Source organism: Hyaena hyaena, unplaced genomic scaffold (genome assembly GCF_003009895.1).
Source record: "Hyaena hyaena isolate Hyena2069 unplaced genomic scaffold, ASM300989v1 scaffold_1353, whole genome shotgun sequence".
Lineage (NCBI taxonomy): Eukaryota > Metazoa > Chordata > Mammalia > Carnivora > Hyaenidae > Hyaena > Hyaena hyaena.
Window position 1 is genome coordinate 341,410 of NW_024081984.1, and position 21,026 is coordinate 362,435.

Sequence of the window (21,026 nt, forward strand, 5' to 3'; positions counted from 1 at the left end):
GAATGAATGTCATAGAAGCCAAATGAGAAATGAAATTCCTAAAGGAAAGGGCACAATAAAAGTTAAACTTGATGGAAAGAACAGGACGCATATAAAAAGATCAAGGCAAATGTCCTCCTCGTTTTTAGCAAGGGGAACATCATTGCTCCCTTTGACAGAACAATGATAGTGCTGTGGTGGGGAAGAAATCAGTGAGATGGGAACAAAGTGAACATCATTAATGAACAAACGTTTTCAGAAAAGCGGACAGTGAAGACCTTGAATGAAATGGAACCTTGAGGAGAGGAAGGGCTAAAGAAATGCCAGAAGTGGATACTGAAGATCCCACAAAAGCAAGAGGGAGGGGGTCAGATGCATAACTTGAATGGTTATTCCTTTTGAAAGAAGAGGGAAAATTACAAGATTGGTCAAGATCTACATTTAACAGGTTACTAATTCTACCTTGTCTAATGATATTATCAAGTAGTATCTACTATGCAAACACCTCTCTAACATAAACAGATTAGGCACTTTTCTTTCTTTCTTCTATGCACAGCTCTCCTTTAAAGAAAAAAATATGAAGTTGGAGGAGAAATCACACATCACCTTTACTCACACACTTGAGGCTAAGTGCTATCTTTTCTCCACATGTTTTTCAAGATGTATAAGCATCTTGAAAAAGAACAAAGACATTCATAAAAATGGGTTTTCCTAAGTGCTTATCTGTCAAATTTTGTAATAACATTTAAGATTTATTCTCTTAGAAACTTTCAAATATGCAATAGCATTACCAACTATAGTTGCCATGTTGTACATTGCCCTCCCCATGATGTATTTGTTGTATAACTTTCTACCTTTTGACTCCCTTCACCCATTTTTCCCACCTAAACTTCTTAATTGACAAAGTTGTGATCCCATCATTTACTTTTACAAATGCTAAGCTCCCTGAAAATATTGGAGGGGGAACCAGTTTCATATAATCTATATTTATATATACAGCATATAAATATAGGAATGGTAAAGCTACTTATAGAAAACCACCTGATTTTCTTTGTATTACCCTAAAGCTATAAATGATACTGTAGTTTGAATCTCTGTTGTTCACTTATTTATAATTGGAAGATAAGGCATCAGCTGTAAATCAGCTCCCATAAGAATAGAAATTTGGGCAAATGATGACCAGGCATCAAGCAATAAATTGAAGGGAACTGAATTTCATAAATAAAAAGAGAAATCAATGTTTTTGAAATAATTGCCAAGAACAGAGTTAATAACAAGTAACTTGGATAGCACCTATATATATCCCGTGCTGACCATACTTTACACATTTTACCTAATTTAATCCTCAAAACTTAGCCCTACAGGTAGGTACTACTGTTACCTCTACTTCACAGATGAGGAACAGAGTCCTGGAGAGATAATTTGCCCCAGGCTACTCTCAGAGTCTAGATTGGAACTCAGGAGTAGAGATTTTAGAGCCACACTGCCTAACATCTCTACTCCAGTCTAGTATAATTTATAGCTAAACTAGTTAGTTCCTAGATACAGTTGATTTTTTTTTTTTGTTAAATTTGTGTTTTTTAAGGGTCATCATTTAGGGGTAGAGTTGTTAAAGTATTTCTTTTTGCCCTAAATGTACCTCTAAAGAAAACTTCCACAAACAATAATTTTGAAGTTTTTTAATGCGCAAAAAGAGCATCTCAGAAACAGAACAGATATTGACTTATTAATGATGAAGCACTATATCAAGGAGCCCCTTCCCCACTTAGTAAATAGGAATATAGTGTAAATAGATGTGAAATGAGGTGAGCACTTTAGGATTAAACGCAAACCCTAAAGTTGTATACAACATTCATATATGGCTTAGTATCTCATAGCAACAATATTCTCATAATGATGTATATGACATTGATATTCACTGGTAAGATGCTTTGACTCAAAACAAAAATGATGAAGAGGTAGTTTTGCCAATGCAAGGTGAGAAAAAGGCTTTACCTTGCTTTTTTTCCTTAGACATCTGAAACCATTTCATTTTGTTCTGACTTTCTTCTGAATTAGCCAGGAAGATAACGACCCTTTTAGAAGAAGCCAATTTAAAGCCCTCTGAGAGCTGATTCCTCCAAGTGTACAACGATGTTTTTGAAACAACTGCTCCAAAAGTCCCCGGGGAAGTCTCCATAATGTTCTTCTGTCAGAGAAGATACAGATTCTGGCTTGAAGGAGACCTGGTAAGATCTGAGCAGCAGTTACAGGAATTCATACTGTTTCCTCCTCTAATTCCGTGCATGGTCTCATTATGGTTATTTCCTCAGTGACCCAAGAATATTGATAGGTACCCTGTCCTGGTAAGTCAGGGATGGCTTTAAATAAATATGTATATATTGAAGTTGAAACAAAAGTTTGAAAAATCCTCTAGCCTGTGAAACTGCATGACGAATACTAGAAGGGACTGCATATAATTCCTTACATTCTCAGTGGTGTTTCATAAAGTCATCGCATCTTAGAGGTCAAGGGAGATTTAGCTTCTGCCTGACACATGCTGCTTTATCTGCAGGAGGAAACAGAGTGGGGGAAGTCCTATTGGTATTCAGATTCTTTGACACTGGTCCTTTGAGCATATGTACAAACTAGCTTATCCTACTCTTACAATGAGAAATAAGCCCTCTAAGAAAAGTTACATTTCAAGGGGCAACGAAACATCTGTCAGTTCGCACAACTAGAAGTCATTTACTGGACAATGGTTAGGAACCTCTAGAAACAAAGTGACATAATATTAATTAGGTATGACTTGTTACAAGTAAGAAGGCATAAATATACAGTAAGACGTTTAGATGTAGCCCCAAAGACTATGTACATGTTCGAGCTGCTGTGATACGGAGCAGGAATCCCAGGAGCACACCCCCAGCTAAAAGCAGAAATCCACATACATTTATCCTTGCAAATACACAACGTGAGAAATCAAAGTCACAGGTAAAACAGCACTCTGCCTGTGGAGTGTTTTCTTTCCCATAAATATGCACAAGTCTGTTCTCCAGTGGTGGTCTGGGGCCTCACGGCCCTCGACTCTCCTTGGTGCCACATTCCCTCAGTGCACGTGGAGCCAAGGCACGTGCCGGACACCCGCTCCTGCCTTCACAGTCTCCAGATGCAAATCGAAGCATAAATAACAGAGACCACGCTCGTGGCTCCTCCTTTCACAATGTTATTGGGAACACATACTGGTCCTGGCAGCATAAATGCTGCACACCAGTGTCCAGGCATGGAGAGTAGCTTTGTGCACTTTTGCAAAAACAAAAATCCCCCAAAATCTAACCTAAATGTCTCTTATTTTACTGGTGAGCTCTGTCTGTAGCTAGGAAGACACTGTGTTGCTCCTGGGCTCTTTCTATCAGCTTCCTCTTCTTCTTCTTGTTCTTCTCCTTTGCCTTCGGGGCTCTCTTTCCTACAATTGAGGGAAAGGGAAAGAAATGAAGACATGTCAGAAAAGGCTCTTTCTTGAGGAAAGAAAACACAAAACATTAAGAGTTTTACACAAAGCCCATCTGGAAAACATCACCTATGGAAAAAGCAGCCTCAAAGAGAAAATTGTTCACATTAATTTTGACGGAATAATAATAATTTACTAAATTGGATATGCTGTCTAAAACAGAGACTGATCTTCCTGTTATAGGGAACTGGCATATTTAAAAACCTCCCAGCGGCCTGATCAGTCTTGCAAATATCATCCTGCCACAAAAATTCCATTTATCCTCTCCGGCTGTTAACAATGCTACCCTTTACTAGACATCTTTACATCTTTCTACTGCTCCACATGTCAGTGGGGCGAAAGAAAATAAGCATCTATCTACAGTAAATATACCAGAAGTTTCAAACTCGCTTCTCCCTGCCCCCTGGGAGAAAAAAAATATCTTGCTTTTAACATTATTCCTTCCCTGTTCTCCAAAGGCCAGTGTATGAAAGAACATAGGTGGAATACTCTGTTATTTTCTATAAAAATTCACGAGGACATCATTCATTATGTGGCTATGGCTTCTTCTACAAATCCCCTAGAATAAGGTACTCTTATTACTGTGAACAAGAAAAATGCTCGTTTCTGAAAAACTGATGAGGTGGGTCTTACAACCAGAAGATCACACCACCACATTATCCTATTTCTCCTCTTTGCCTTCATGACCAGGAAGCCCAGACCATGAGCTAGATAGTTGAGGTTTGTCTGAATATAGTTCTCCCTTTGCCTCGGCTCTATTTTACTTCTTGCATCTTGTAGTCATGGTTTATAGTTTTTACAAGGTCTCGACATTTCTTTGCAAGCATGTATACTTAAGAATGTGAGAGAAAAGAATGGAGGTATTTGCTTCAGGTCCATTTCCCTCTTTGGTTCTAAACACATTGGAATCATGAGGGTTTTAGGACAGAAAAGAGTATAAAGGGCACCTGCATTTTGCAGAAATTAAGTCATCACCATACACCTTCAGTACAGAAAGGTTCTTCCTCTCCTACTCACCCTACTACCGATTTAATCGTGTAGTCCTACAAAACTCTTCTCTTCCTGTGAGGTATAGATATCCGACACTAGAGTAATCCACACCACAAACAGTACATTCAGTTCTAATGCGTGCTTTGCAACCTTCCCAGACCCTTCATTACAGAGACGTATCTGGCCAGCTTTTTCATCTAGACAATGGAGGTGTTAGCTGATGTAAGAAATGTGAAGAAACAGGCCAGAAGTTAGGGAGATAGAGCCATGCCTTAGGAAATCAGAGTCATACTAGATTACAGGAAGGCTAGGAGATTTCTAAATAAGGGAGATGTTTCTCATATGTCAACTTCTTTGAGGATGGGAAACAGTCACATGAGTGGCACATAGTTGATATTTGGTGTTTGTTGAGTAAAACTTTATCACAAGATAAAGAATAACATATTTTTAATAGGACACTACAGTAAAATAATCAGAATATGATCATGCCCTCACATTAAATTATGAAGGTCCCTGAAGTTATTTTCTGGTTCTTATTAAATTCTGGCATTAATGTTATAATGGCGTCTCGCCATCTTTAAACATAGTTAATCCTACCCAGTGAAACCTTAGTCCAAACCATCATTAATCAAAGAAGCTGTAAAGTTACAACTACTTTAGTAACATTATATCTAATGATGAGACACACCTAATGAGGTCAGAGAGATTAAATACTTAACATAAAGTTATATATTTAAAAAGCAGCATCAATTATTTTTTCTAAACAAACCAGAAAAACCTTAGTTAAAATTGTTGCTGACTGCATTGTAAAAATGAGCTCATATTTATCTAAAGCCTGGAGTTTCTTTTAAAGGCAAATTGAAATTGAGTACGTGGAAAAATAATATTACTAGATTTTTAAATGTCTTAAGATAAAAATATACTGAGTATTTGTTAAATCTTTTCACATTCACCATTTCAATTTTTCATACGAGCAATGTGTACTGCTTTAACAGAAAATCCATGCTAAATGACTGGAAATTCTTATTTTAGTAGAGGGTCAATTTCATGCCACTTACCTAATAAATCATTCTGATGTAATTGTCAATATCAAATGGTCTTTGGGTTTGCTGGCTGATATAAATACTGTCTGATAGGAAACTTAACTCAGTATTTGCATAAAATAGTTCATAGTGTGGCCAAAACTTCGGCAATGCTTCTGAAAACTTATATAAGTTTTCAAATTGCACATTTATTCCATTGGCAATAAGTTATACAGTACTGGCACCAACTAAAGATGTTTTGGGAGACCAAGTTACAACCCTAAAATTTTTCCTCAAAAGTCTCTTTTGAATGACATCTCTGTGCTATTGGTTCATTGCTTGGTTTTGTTTTTGGTCAGCCCCATTTCTCCTGTAGGATACATTGCAAATACCAAAGAATTAAAATGGTTAGCCAAGATTTGACCACAGATAGGCCTAAATTAACTGAAAATATTTTGTGGTCCAAAATAGGCTGTTTTGACTTAAAGCCTAACTTGAATAAAAATAATATTAAAATATAGTCTAACCTAAGGTATAAAAAAGGTCTTGTACATATTTTCTTCTGAACTCTAAGATTTTTAAACATAAGAAATTAACTGGTAAGATTAAAGCTAGCTGAAAATACATATCCCCGTTTTTATCTGTAGATTTGAAAATAAGTTAAATTGGACATACATGCGTGCTAATTTATACATCCACTTCTTTAGACTTGGAGAATGCCTTCTACATTTTCAAATTAGTTTACATGCTTAAGCACATTTACCCTGTACAGGAAGCATCTAAAGGCAAGTATGATGCCAGTCATCCAAATTCAACTCATGGATTTAAAGTTCTTTTTAGTTCATTATACTGCCCAAGATCAGCAGAAAAGGTTTGAGTTTTATGAGGAGATTGTCAACCTCCAGGTACGTCCAGCTCTAATGACAAATTCTGCTTATCTTTGTCCTGAGTGCTTTTAGAATACAGTGGCCTTAAACAGACATCTGAAAAGATGCTCAAAATCGCTGACCATCAGGTAAATACAAATCACCTCACACCTGTCAGAATGGCTAAAATTAACAACTCAGGCAAGGCTGTGGAGTAAGGGGAACCCTCTTACACTGCTGTTGGGAATGCAAACTGTGCAGTCACTCCAAAAACCAGGGTGAAGATTCCTCAAAAAATTAAAAATAGATCTACTTTATGACCCATCAATTGCACTACTAGGAATTTATCCAAAGGATATAAAAATGCTGATTTGAAGGGGCACATGCACCCCAATGTTTATAGCAGTGCTATCAACAATAGCCAAAGTATAGAAAGAGCCCAAATGTCCATCAACTAATGAGTGGATGAGGAAGATGTGGTATATATGTGTGGGTGTGTATACACACACACACACACACACTAGAATACCATTTGGCAATAAAAAATAATGAAATCTTGCCATTTGCAACAATGTGGATGGATCTGGAGGGTATTAAGTGAAATAAGTCAGAGAAAGACAGATATCATATGATTTCACTCATATGTGGAACTTGAGAAACTTAAGAGATGAACATAGGGGAAGGGAAGGAAAAACAAGATAAAAACAGAGAGGCAAACCATAAAAGACTCTTAAATATAGAGAACTGAGGGTGGATGGAGGTGGGTTAAATGGGAGATGGGCATTAAGGAGGACACTTTTCATGATGAGCACCAGGTGTCATATATAAGAATGAATCACTGGGTTCTACTCCTGCAGCCAAGACTACACTGTATGCTAACTTGAAAAAAAAAAAAAAAAAAGAATACAGGGGCCTTGACATATCACTGTCCATTGAATCTCTTCAGCCCTGTTTTATAGATGCAAGAAGACTGGTTAGATATTTTAGTTGTTAAGGAAAGCAATGGGGTTTAATACCGAAAGGCATAAGGAAGAAGCGCTGGTAGAAGTATGGTCCATAACTGAGATGGCAACACGCTGTGACTCCCAGTTTCTACATTTACAGAATGAAGATGCCACGATCTTCTTTCATCAGAAAGTTGTCTAAAAAATCACAAGATCGTCATCAAAATGGACAACGTTAGAATGATACCATCAAAACCACACTCTAACCAACATAATTACATTGACTTGCACACATGTGGAAATAGTCCAACAGGATAACCTATCAACTCTTCTACAGAGAAAGGTGAAGAGCCCCTTATGGAAATACTCCTAAGGTCCAGCTGTAGATTACTGCTATTAGAATCAGAAATAGGATAGATTCTTTTCAACCAAGATATCAGGCAGACTCACAAATTACATGAAGCTGTAAAAATACTGACTCCACTGCCTGGCAGACATGAATTTCATTCCTTCATAAACCCCAAAGTTGAGGAATGTCTTCAAAAAGTTTTTCCTTTACTAGGTTTAGGCAATAGCTTTTCATAATTGGAACAATGGTTCTTGTACCTCCCCAGGAAGGCTATAGAGGTTGCCTAGGGTCTCCATAAAAATGACTAAGTGTTTTGAGGAAGACTTTCTAATTGTGATGCAATGAAAGAAAGGTGAAGAAAAAATAAGTAAATACAAGTCTCCCCTTTCTCTTTTCGCATACGCACACAGGAAAGAAACCCACAGTTATGACAAATGTATTTCTACTATTAGATCAACAATTGTGGTGACAAAAGTGATCATCTAAAACCAGGGCTAATTCCTACTAAATTTTAATGACAACTTTGTGATGCTAACTTGAAACTGGGGCTTCAGTGTATTTATGAAATTCACCAGGAAGACTTGGGGATCATCTCAGAGATCCTGTCATTCTTCAAAGCAGCTCAGAAGGAGGGACAAAAAGCCTGGGTAACCACCAAGCCAGAGGATTTTGTCATACTTCAGAGGACCCAAGCAAGGTAGAACAGAGAAGGTTGCTTCCACATCTTCACAAGGACTGAGTTGTAGACAATGAATAGCAATTGAGCTATTTCTTTTTCTCATGTGGGCAACTTGAGTTTGCCCAAGAATGAGTAGCAACAGAGATTTATTTATTTAAGGGTAATTGATGATTCTCTGGAAAAATGCCAGTTTGGCTCCTAAATATTTTAAAAGCTCATATAAAAATATACAAAAGACTTAAATATAATTCATAAGGGAAATGAAAACAGCTAATAAATATATTAAACAATCAAATCTCACAATTAAAAGTGCCAAATAAAATGAATTGCCGTTGCCAAGATTCACGTGAGAATGTGGTGAGACAGACATCAGGATGCATTATGAGAATATGAAATTGATACAGTCTTTCTAAAAGCCATCTGGCAATGCATACAAAACCATTAAAATATTCATAACTTTTGACTCAAATCTAGGAATCTATTCTAGGAAAATAATCTAAATTTGGACAAAGATTTATGCACAAAGAAATTTACTATAGAATTCTGAAAAATACTGTAAATTACCGAATTGTCCCACTACCCAATTTTTCATGAGCTCTCTTTATGATTCCTGAAACAATAAATGTGTTTTCAACTATGAGGTATTTTGTATCTTAAGGCCACAGCAATGAAATTTGTTCCCAAGAGAAACTGCATGTCCCTAAAATTTATCATAAATAGATATAAGGAAAAGGCTATAATATAAAACATTCCTCCTCTGGTCGTAAGCAGACTTTTTAGTGGAATGGTTAATCCTAATTGGACTTAAGATATAAAAGCTTAACAATTACTGAACTACCTAAACACTTCTGGCATTAAGGATGGACGTTAGTTCACAAAGCTGCTTTAATCTAGAAAGGCGTTCAAGTAGGCAAATATGATGAGCATGACTGGGATCTACTACGGCATGTCCTACACGGCCTAAGATCAAAATCTCCCACTGTCTAGAGCACTTCTGAGTAACACATTAATGGTTATTTTGGTTACACTAGCTGAGACTCCAAAGCAAGACCCTGAATAAGTAAAGCAAATGAATCCACTCCATCTCCTTATTTATAGTACAAAATTCCTTAGTTGGTGTTTTTAGTGACATTTATCTGGTTCTTAATAACATCTTCTCCACTCAAATTATTGCACAGATAGATGTCTGTTAAGGACTGGCAAATCCTTCAATGACTATTTCCTGACTGTGATCAAAGTTTCTTTGAGGGCAAAATAATCCAGAAACAAACCCACAAGTTTTCCAGTTTTGAACAATAACAAGTTACATACTAAAGAGATTTTACTCGGCATCTTCAATTTCAAGACATAATGTGGCAATCTTCCAAGTAGTCACTGAGTCATTTCATCCCTACAAAAGAGCATGTGCTTCAGAAACCTACACAGAATCTGGAGAAAACCTGCAAGTAGTTGTTCTGCTTCCAAGGTTATTGGTAGAGAGTGACAACCATCCGAAATGGAAAATAGTTGGTTAAATGGACTTCTCTTAATAATCAAACATGAAAATCATTCAGAATTGCTATGTATATTTATGATACTTTATAAAAACATCAATAAGCCAATTATGACTGTGTTACTGTTCTATTTTAAAGAGATCACCACAGTGTCATTGTACAAGGAACAGTATGAAATGGCTTTCTTTGACTATAAGACCTCTACACTCTTCCTCTATGAGGCATTTATTACAAGGCATGAAATCTATTTCGTTGAAAGGAAGCCCTGTTTGGTTTTAAAATCTTGTTTTGTATTCCATATAATGAAAATGTAAAAAAAAAAAATCTAATCCTAAAGATCACCTCAACTTTCATGAATTAACCATATCACAACTAAGGATTCCTGGATATGGTATTTCAAGTTTTCCCGGTTTTGTAGCTCCGAAGAATATCTTCAGGTACATAACATGACTTCTAAAGGGGCAATAAGATATTCCCAAAACCCTACAAACACATTTGAAGGGGCAAGGACTAATGAAAAGTACTTTGAATGGGATTTGAGTTTCTTCCATATAATTTTGGTCATCCATTTGATTTAACTTAAGCTCTTAGATATCTGGTATCTCAAAAAATATCAAAGACAAGATTCTATGAGATTTAAGACAGGTGAGAATAAGCAAACAAGGAGAGGTAGCTTCAAAAATACCTAAATTTCTTTCATAATAACTAGTTCATTGCAAAGACAGTTTCAAGTTAGGAGAGACTAAAATTATATTCCACAATTTCACTTGTGTGAGAAAGTAAATATATCACTCTGCCACAAGGGGGCAACAATTCACTATTACTGTAAGTATCTCTGGTGTAAAAAGTGTGCAGGCAGGGCAGTTTTGGAACTCTTCTTAAATACCTTCTTTTAACCCCGGTTGGAGACCTTTTTTATTTTTTTAATCTTTAAAAGCTCTATAGTGGACTCTAGGATATATAGCAAGGTCCAAGTGCAGCACAAGGAAAAGTGTAACTGCACTCTGTTAAAAAGATGTTTGAGGGTCAAGGGAGCTAATGAGAAGAGAAGTCAAATGAATCTGCTTTTCTTTCTTTTTTTTTTTTTTATAAGATCATTTTTTATTCCTTAGTCCTATAAGTAGGTCTTATCCCCACTAATGCAAAATGTTTTCTTCAGGAATACAATTCCATCATTTCTCCCATGAAACAGGAAACAGCATCAACAAAAATAAAAGTATTAAAACCCTTTGAAATAGTTTAAAATAAGTAAATTCCCAGTTATCCAGCAAATACCAAAGGAAATAAATAAATTCAAACTAACTTAATCCCTTACCACATTTGAACATGTGTCATATGGAATTTCTCTTTAAAGTTAGTTACAAATCTCCCTAAGTTAACCAAGAGGAATTAATTTCCTCATTTGGATTGAGTGAATCTGCTTTTCAAACAGTGATTTAGGGAAAAAGCATGATTCACACATCCAGGTTGCCATTTTCTTATGAGGAAGTTAATATAAAATATTTGCAAAGAACAGGTCCTTTTCTTGGATCTCATATTTATAAGAGTAGAGTTGTAACACTAAAAATTACCTTCATTATCGTCTGGTCCAGGACTGCACACAATTGAAGAAAATCAAGTATAAAAGCAGACTGTCAGGTGCTGCTTGCTGACAAAGGGCTGTCATCAAGATGGCCTCCCAGGATGATGACCAGTTGGCCATGTTGGGGAGGTGGAGAAACAGTACAGCAGACATGTTCTACCCCTGCTCTAGCCCAACTCTGCTAAGTGGCTAAGATATGAAGCAAAAGAGGCACAGAAAAAACTAGAGCATCCTACCCAAGTTCCTACAGCTACTTAGCAGCTGCGCTGGACTGGGAACCAGGTTACATATTCTTTAACAGCTTTAAAGGCTACTGGTTAAGGATGTAGTTTAGGGCATTTTTCAAGAGAGGCAGAAAAGTATTTGAAGACGACTATTATTTCTCTGACCCTCATCATAACTGAAAACCCTTTATGAATTGTGTAAATAGCATACGTAACCTAAGATTTTCTGTAAATGTGTACTGCATCGATTCAGTGCTTATTCCTGTTCTTTTAGCAAGGTGCAATCCCTAAGTTCCCTAGGTAGGGCAAATGAGATGGTGGTCATTCCTAATATGTACCATGCACTGTAAGTGCTTTATACACCTTCTTATTTAATATTGTGAAAAAAAAAAAATCAGTACTCAAACCATTCTGCTAGAATGTTGTGCAGCTAAGCACCCTAAATTTATTCAACATTTGCATAAAACTATGAGGGTTATTTGGCACCCTTCAGTTAAGTCAGAAAAACATCCAGTTTTGCAGAGAAAATGATATAACTGATTTTATTTGATTAGGAGCAATGGGATACCCGGAGAAGAATTTCAAGTTCCTCCGTGGCTGACTTCATGCTGTTCCAGAAGATACCTTTTAAGATAATTCCATTAGAATAAGAGGATTTAAAACCCTCTTCTTGGTCTTCAATCAATAACCATTAAATAAGAAAGGAGTCCAAGATATTATATTTAGGATTATCATCATTTGGCAAGCATTTATTTAATTTGGATTCCAAACAATTTCTGTGGAAGTTGAAGACATACTTACAAGTAAAAGAAATAGTAATTTCTACATGTTAGGGAAGTCCAAGAAGGGGCCACCAGTCCAAGCCTCCTGCTCACCTAAGTAGGGAGCCTTACATGAAAACCGCCAGCCCAGGAGAACATAAGGAGATGCAAATTCCATGAAGGATCATAGTGCATTCCCTCTTCTGTGCCCTTAAGCACTTTAGAACTCTCATTAAAAAATTTTATCACCACCTGTTGTAATTTTGTTTGCCTGTATACCATGGCCACTATGTGAATAACTACACACAGCTACACTTTAATGCAACTAGAGTCCTGGTTAGACTCCTGTCTTGCTAAAAATCAGGTTGCAGATAGTCATTCAAAGTTATCTCAACAAATAAGAGGAACTAGAGCAAAGATACACGGGCTAGATCTACACACTGAATGTGGTAAAAAACCTAACCCACCTGGTCTTTATCATCTATCATAAAATGAACTCTCTTGCTTTTTCTGGACTCCACCTGGCTTCTGCCCTCAGCATCAGTTTACACATGGTCTCTGAAGGCGACCCTAGCCCTGAGTAAACCCCATGACCTTTCAGCTTACCTCTCTCACACAACCACAGTCTCTTGTCTTGATTGCATAGTCCCCAGAGAGGGATTCAATATGCCTTGCCACAGAGTCATGGATGCCTGGCCAGCCCTTGGATGGGTCACACCTAGGTCTAGTCTAGAGTGGGGGGTGAGTCACATGACACTAGACTGAGCAGGCATCTAGGATACATGCTCAGGGACATCAGGTTGGGAGTCAAACAGCCCTAGATTCAAAGCAGAACTCTGTCTCTCAGAAGCTACTGATCTTGGAGCAGTTACTGTTTTGAAGGCTTAGATTACTCATTTCTAAATTGATTAAATCAACAGTACCACCTATGAGGGGCAACGAAAATGTGTGCACAGTTCTAGATATTATACCTGCCACATAAATGCTAACTTATGTGAGATGTCTCACGTGTATTATTTATAATCCTTGTGACAGCCTGCAAGGTAGGCATTATTTCCATTTTGCCAATGAGGAAATACGTTTAGAGAAGTTAATAGCTCAAAATCACATAGCTCGGCAAGGATTCAAAACAACATCTGGCTGATTCTAAAACCTGTATTCTTTCCACTATACAATTTGGATCGCTTGTGCCCATCAAAACGTCTTTGATCTCAATCATTTAAAAAGCTGCTGAACAAACAAATTAATAAATACCTGGGTGAAAAAAAGGTATCAACCTTCCCAACCAGTACCCCAGTATATCGAGGTTCCCTTGGGCCACATTAGTTTCCCCCATGGGCCTGGCCCTCCAGTGTATACTTGTCATTTTAATTATTCCCTGGGGTAAGGCATTCAAAGCCTCAGTTTCCTGAGGTCAAGCAGCACATTTAGCATTTCCAGCTCAGTATCAACAGTGTGCCCATGGTAAAGCCCAAGGGAAGAAATCACAGGATGTTTCTCTTCCAGCTGGGAGTTGGAAGTTTAGACCTGTGGTTCCAAAAGCTGGTTCATAGGCCAGACATAGAATCCTCCAGGAAGGGTTTTTAAATATAGGTTCCCTAGCCATCCACAGACTCCTGAGTGAAACCTTCAGGACAGAAGATCCAGAACTGTTTTTAAGCTTCAAGAGGTGATTCAGCACAAAGTTAAGAGTATTTGCCAGTCGAGAGCATAAAACTCTGCAGAAAAGGACATGGGCAGGAAAAAACTTTGGAAGAAGATGTGAAAGCACTTCAAAATAAATGACAACCTCTTTCCCAACTGAGCTGAGAAATAGCTTCCAAATTGTGAAAGGAAGCAAACTTCTTTGTGCCGGGGCTCCTCTCCCTTGGTTCCATTTGTGACGATGCCCCCAAGAAAGCAGCAGAAATCAAGCTGCTCCTGTGTCAAGAGAAAGGTACACAGCCAGGAAAAGGACCCCTTATCTTTATGCTCAAGCTAAAGTGTAGATCACTCACGTTACAGTGGACTCATTTCTCTTGTGGTTATAAACCAGAAACTCACTTTACTGACTCAATTCATCTGATTACCAAGATTCTGGGTTTTTTGAAAGACAATCTAATTAGTTTGCAGAAATTATAAAGAGTTTGACAAAAAAAGAAAACAAAATTGCAGTTGGAAAAAAAATATTATAGGGGCACCTGGGCAGCTCAGTCAGTTAAGTGCCAGACTTTGGCTCAGGTCATGATATCATGGTTCATGAGTTCAAGCCCCACATCAGGCTCTGTGCTGACAGTACTCCTGCCTGGAGATATCCATTCATTCACTCTCTCTCTCTCTCTCTCCACCCCCCTTCTCTCTTTGCCCTTCCCCCACATATTCTCCCCCCCATCTCTCTCTCCCCCCCTCAAAAATAAAATAAATTTTTAAAAAAAGAAAAAAATTAAACTATTATCAAGTTGGGAGACTCTTTTCAACTAGGATATAGAGTTGGCACTTCAAAACTTGGAAAGATAAAAATAACCCTCAGATCAGGTGACACAAATATTGTGTTAAATATTTAATGAGAGGTATTAAAATATTAGCTGTATTACAGGAAGGATGCACATTACAAGTCTTTTTTTTTTCCTTGCAGAGAAGTACTCTGAGCTTCTAAATTATTAAATCATCATCATCATGATGTAGGTATTAACTCATCATCAACAACATCATCACCATCATCACCATCATCACATTGGTGTTAACTGAGTGCCAGGTACTAAGTGTTTTGTGTATAACTCGTTTCATACTAAAAATACCTCTATGAGGGGCACCTGGGTGGCTCAGTCGGTTAAGCGGAACTTTGGCTCAGGTCATGATCTCACGGTTCATGGGTTCAAGCCCCGCATCGGGCTCTGTGCTGACAGCCAGCTCAGAGCCTGGAGCCTGTTTCAGAGTCTATGTCTCCCTCTCTCTCTGACCCTCCCGTGCTCATGCTGTCTCTCTCTCTCAGAAATAAATGAAACATTAAAAAAAATTAAAAAAAAAAACACAAAAATACCTCTGTGAAATAGATACTATCTTTATTCCTACTTTGCAGAAAAGAAAACAGAAGATAATAAAGGTAAGGTAACCTAAGAGGACATAGCCAGCATATGGCAGAGTTCAGATTTGAACTCAGGTAGTCTGGTCCCTTTGCTTATCCTCCTCCCCATTGTGCTAATCTCTCTCTCATCACCTTTGTGTGATATAAATGTGAGGTCCTGGGAGGGAAGAGAGGAAGAAGGTCAGTGTTAAAATACTCTTCCCTTTGATCACAGACTCCCACAAACCCTATGAACAGGTCATTCGCAGTTAAATGCCTGGACCATTAAATTCATAAAATGAAGGTGGGGCCCATCATTGCTTTGATATAAGACCAGGATGAAGACAGGCCTTTTTTTTCTCTGCCGTTCTTGCAGGACATGGAAAATAAACAAGTATTGGCCAAAATGAGTAGTCTCTATCTACAAGTAAAGATTAAACAAATGTTACAGTCACTATAGAATCTTTGTCAACCACCCAAGTAGCAGTGATGGATCTCAATTAGAGGGAAGATACTGGACAAGGAACTCTAAATAATATGTTCAACACACCTAATGATTATTAGAGACATCACATTTCTAAAGTTTCAAAAAGTCTAAAACCTTTTTGAGTTATCTTGAATCCTAATATCTTTGTCTGTGACTGCCAAATATTGATAGAGCAGAACATGGGTAGTGATTTTTACAAACATCCTAATCTTTAATAAAAATAGGTTTATTTCCCTTCAACTGAAAATGGCATTTCACTCTCAAGAAGTATATTGAATTTTAAGCATATAATACAAGCTAAAATCAAAGGAAGCTACTGCACATGTACATATGTACATATGCACACAATAAGCATCTATAGTATTTCCCAAGCATCGCTTAGGTCCCTATACTCTAATCAGTTTTAGTTAACACTGGTGTCAAATGAAAACATGAGAAACCAAAAGTTTACAAGTAACATGAAAAGATGCAAGACCTAATGGAAACAATTTAAAATGAATCATCACTGAATCAGACGTCCAAGAGGAGATTCACATTCCAAACAAATATGTTTCTAGTAAAGACATCACCTGGACTTCCACAAGAAAAACTATACAGAGAAATCGCTAAGAAGTTATGTTAAAAAAGACAACCTTCTCACCATCTTAGCAGAGCAGCAGGCTCAGGACTTGTGTTGAAACATGAGCTAAATGCATCAGTGCAGTTGAGTTAAAAGTTAAAAATGCCTAATAACCATTGAAAGTCATGCCCACTGAAGCTATAGGGTGGGCAAAGTGCTGTGTACACTTATTATGCTCAGACACTGCATCATCATTTGGTGTTCAATCATTCAAGCCAGACTGTCCAAATGAAGGGACCGAAAATTAAAGTTTTTTTTTTTTTTTTTTTAAAAAAAGGGGACTTTGAGGAAAGATTACAAAAAAAAGATGTTAAGGCTCACAGGGCATGTAAAAACTTATCTTGTAAAAAACAGAACTGTATTCTACTTTTCACTATACTGCTAATCAAAAATAGATAAGTTATAGCTACAAAGATGTAACATGGTTATAGTAACTCCTTTATTAGGGAAGTCATAGACTCAGTTATTGAGAACAGACGTTAATAAAAAGTTTTCTTGCTTTACCATTTTCAAAAATTAGGTTAGCCTTTTTCTGACAGTGGCTCATACAGAACTCAGAAGACAAGAAATTTCTAGAAATCATTTTCAATCAGTTTAATTCTACTACAAAAGTGACAAAATGTATGGATGATAAATGTCAAGGATTAATACTTATATTTTAATATACTCATCACTTCATAAAGTATTTAAACTGCCTTAAGGTAAGCATTTTCCAAATCTTCCTATAGAAAAATTCTAAATCCCACCAAAATAATGCCTGTGACTTACCATTTACATGTTTTCTTAAAAGCTAAATTAATTATCACATTAATCAAGTTATTTGAAAGACAACTGCAGCTATATATATTAATGACCCTTCAAATTAATCTGAAATTCTAGGTCACTGACAGTTTCAATAGCAATGAAGTAGTCCATCCTAAAAATTACTGCGCACAATTTCTCTGAGGAGTGTGTGCATATGTGTATTTATAAGTGCACATGTATCTAAAACATATCCCTCCATAAACCACACCTGGGTATATTGGTTGAGAAGGCAGTTTACTTAAACTTAAATAGATGTATGAGCACCTCAGAATATTTAAAATTCTATTTTTAGGATTATGACCAAATTACACATATCTTTAAATAGAAGATTAAAACTTCTGGGGAATTAAAAAACAGTAAACTCAAAAAGAGTTGCAAAATTTCTATGGTAAATGTTTATGGCTTGAAATCATAACTAACCAGCACAATTTTTCTGGCTCTGACAAAAAATATTTTGCTTGAACACCAAAGCTCCTCTAAGGGTACAGGTTTGATGCCATAAAATATGGCAAAATAACTCCTATTAACTAAGGGCAGAGCATGACTTAAGATCTCTTTCCTAGTTCCTCTATTTACAAACAAAATATGGAAAGAAGCAAAAGTCTAGATGAGAGAAAGTTGTTTGGTAGGAGGGAGGGAGAACAAAATATCATGGATTCTATTTAACTCAAATACAAATTGGTCTAGGGGACCATTTCATAAATACCTCTTCATTTAGATATCAATCACTAAGGTCACCCAAATGAAAGGTAAGAATTTTATTCATGATAGGGTAGGATTTTCAAAGCTTTACTTTAACACTACCTGTTAGAATTTATAAGCTGATAAAAGGATCACTTTGTCACAAATCCTATTTTAAGGATTTCTATTATAGAAACACCAAAGAGACTAATCATGAAGAGTCTCTAAAAACATAATCCTCGGGTTGCCTGGGTGGCTCAATCAGTTAAGTGTCTGACTTTGGCTCAGGTCATGATCTCACAGATTCGTGGGTTCAAGCCCTGCATCGGGCTCTGTGCTAACAGCTAGCTCAGAGCCTGGAGCCTGCTTCAGATTCTGTGTCTCCCTCTCTCTCTGACCCTCCCCTTCTCACGCACTCTCTCTCTTTCTCTCTCTCTTTCTCCCTCTCTCTCAGAAATAAATAAAAAGCATAAAAAAATAAAAACATAATCCTCTAGGGATCATAAAGAGTCTTTAAAACCATAATCCTCTAAGAAAGTCCACAATGGAGATGTTACAAAAACAAAATGGCAACATTTGGATCATATGCCCTTTTGTTCTAAGCATTAAAGTTAAGGTGAAAGTATGAAGACTATAGTTAACATTGTATGGAATACTGGAAATTTGCTCACACACACACACACACACACACACGTAGCTATGCAAGAAGTTATCTAAATTAGCTTGACTGTGGTAACCATTTCATTATGTACATGTATATCAAATCAGGTTATATACCTTAAATACAGTTTTTATTTAACAATGAAAATTAAGTAGCCTTTCAGTTTGGACATTAGGATATCATCAATGATGTCAAAGAGGAGTTCAGACTGGCAGGAGTAAGTCAAGAGGAAGAAGTGAAGGCTCCACTAGAGACTGCTGTTCCGAGAGAGAGATGGAAGGGGATAGCGAGGGATTACTAAGGATGGGAAATCCAAGGTTATTGAAGGCTGAGGAAGAGAACCAAATAGAAGATGGGCTATGGTTTTTACTATGGCTAAAATGTATCTGGCCACACTCCCATTACCAAAGAATAAAAAAAAAAAAAAATGCAAAGATAAGAGGTTCTCTGAAGGCAAAAAATGTAGCAGCTACTTATCTGGTAACATTAGACTCAAGTGAGGTAAACTAATTCCTGTGTAACTCATTCTGTAGCTGGAGTATGTAAAAATCCAGAAGCCACAGAAATGTTTAATAACCTTGATTCCTAACTCCGTCCTGATACCATCTTTCCTAGATCTCTTCACAAGATAGAAAATTAATGTTCTAGTAGCAAAAATTGAATAAATTTTTGACAGTATTGTGTCAACTGTGATAAAAAAAATGTTAAAGTAAAAAGAAAATATCTGTGCATAAATCCTTTTTCAATTTCCTTCCACATAATGCCACAAATTGAGCATTTCACAAGTTGACCACACTGATTGACTGAAACACTGTGGCTTTTCCATTGAGTAATGAACATTCCCTAGTGCCAGCAAAGTTTTGAGGTTGAAATTAGATCATTAAGTGTTATCTAAATGTATAGTGTCATGCAGATGAAGAGTTCCTTCCTCACATGCTACTTCAGGAGAATTTTATATATTATCAGTTAAAATTGGTATACATGTAACTGTATACATTCAAAATTAAGTGCCATATGTTAAAATACAGAGTAGATAGATAAAAAAGCAATGGAATATTCATCCATATGTTTACTTTAAATGTAAAATGGTAAAATATTTACTTTAAGTGTAAAATGGTAAAATGAAACTTTTCCCCTATGTTTTCTTCTAAGAATTTTATGGTTTCAGATTTTATGTTTCAATCATTAATCCATTTTGAGTTAATTTTTGGTGATGTGAAATAGAGGCTTAAATTCATTCTTTTGCATGTGGATATCCAGTTTTCCTAACATCATTTATCAAAGAGACTATCTTGGCTCCCTTGTCAAATAATAGTTGACCATATGCACATGCATTTATTTCTGGGCTCTCAATTCTGTTCCATTAGTCTAGGTGTTCATTTTTATGTTGCTTTGCCTTGATTACAATAGCTTTGCAATATGGTTTAAAATGAAGTGTGATGCCTCCAACTTTTCTTTCTTAAGATGCTTTAGCTATTCAGGGTCTTTTATGGTTCCACAAATTTTTTTCCATTTCTGCGAGAGAAATTTTTATATTTTTGTGAGAAATGCCATCAGAATTTTTTCGAGGTAAACTGCATTTAATACAAATGTTATTTACAGTTTTGCTCTAGTGTGAAAGTTATTTTCAATCAGTTAAATTAAAACCCCTGGTTACAAATATGGAGGTCTTAAAAAGGGGTAAATGTTAAATTTCTAGATAAATAAATCTGCCATATCTCATTAAAAACATTATTTGTGGGAGGCAAGATCAAATTTTATCAATCCACTCTGGGAAAGAGAGTGCATTGAATCCTATAGATGAGTTTGGGTAGTTTGGATATTTTAACAATAGTAACTTTCCTGATCCTTGAACATGACAAATCTTTTGATTTGTATCTTTCATCAGTATTTTATAGTTTCTGGCATATGAATCACTCACTTCCTTGGTTAAATTTTTTTTTGAGTTATTGTAAATAGGACTGTTTGTTTTTTCAATAAGTCATTGTTAGTGTACAAAAATGCAACTTACTTTTGTACATTGATTCTGTATCCTGCAACCTTACTAAAATCATTTACTAGGTATAACAGCTTTTGGGTGGAATCTTGGAATTTCTATAAACAAGATCATGTCATCAGCAAATATACCATTTTACTTCTTTTTTCTGATTTAGATCCCTTTTATTTTTTCTCACCTAACTGCTCCATCTAGGAATTCTGGTACAATGTTGACTAGGAGTGGTAAGAGCAGTCACCCTCTCAACTCAATAGCCACATGTCCTTGGTGACTGCTGCAGGGGTCTGCAGGAGCCGCAAGGACTGTTGGGGGCCTCAGTAGCAACTCCAGGTTCAGAGGCTAGGGACCAAAGTGGATAG

The 21,026-nt window shown here is 36.6% G+C and overlaps 1 protein-coding gene across 1 annotated transcript in view; it reads right to left on the bottom strand.

Moving 5' to 3' along the window:
* Positions 1 to 1,643: 1,643 nt before the first annotated feature.
* LOC120225195 (R-spondin-2) overlaps positions 1,644 to 21,026 on the bottom strand; it is a gene marked incomplete at its 5' end in the record, with an annotated part of 55,233 nt that continues 35,850 nt past the window's right edge. The window contains one exon of the mRNA XM_039223453.1: positions 1,644 to 3,421. Coding sequence (XP_039079384.1) covers positions 3,309 to 3,421 — 113 coding nt within the window. The remainder of the gene's footprint in view (positions 3,422 to 21,026) is intronic.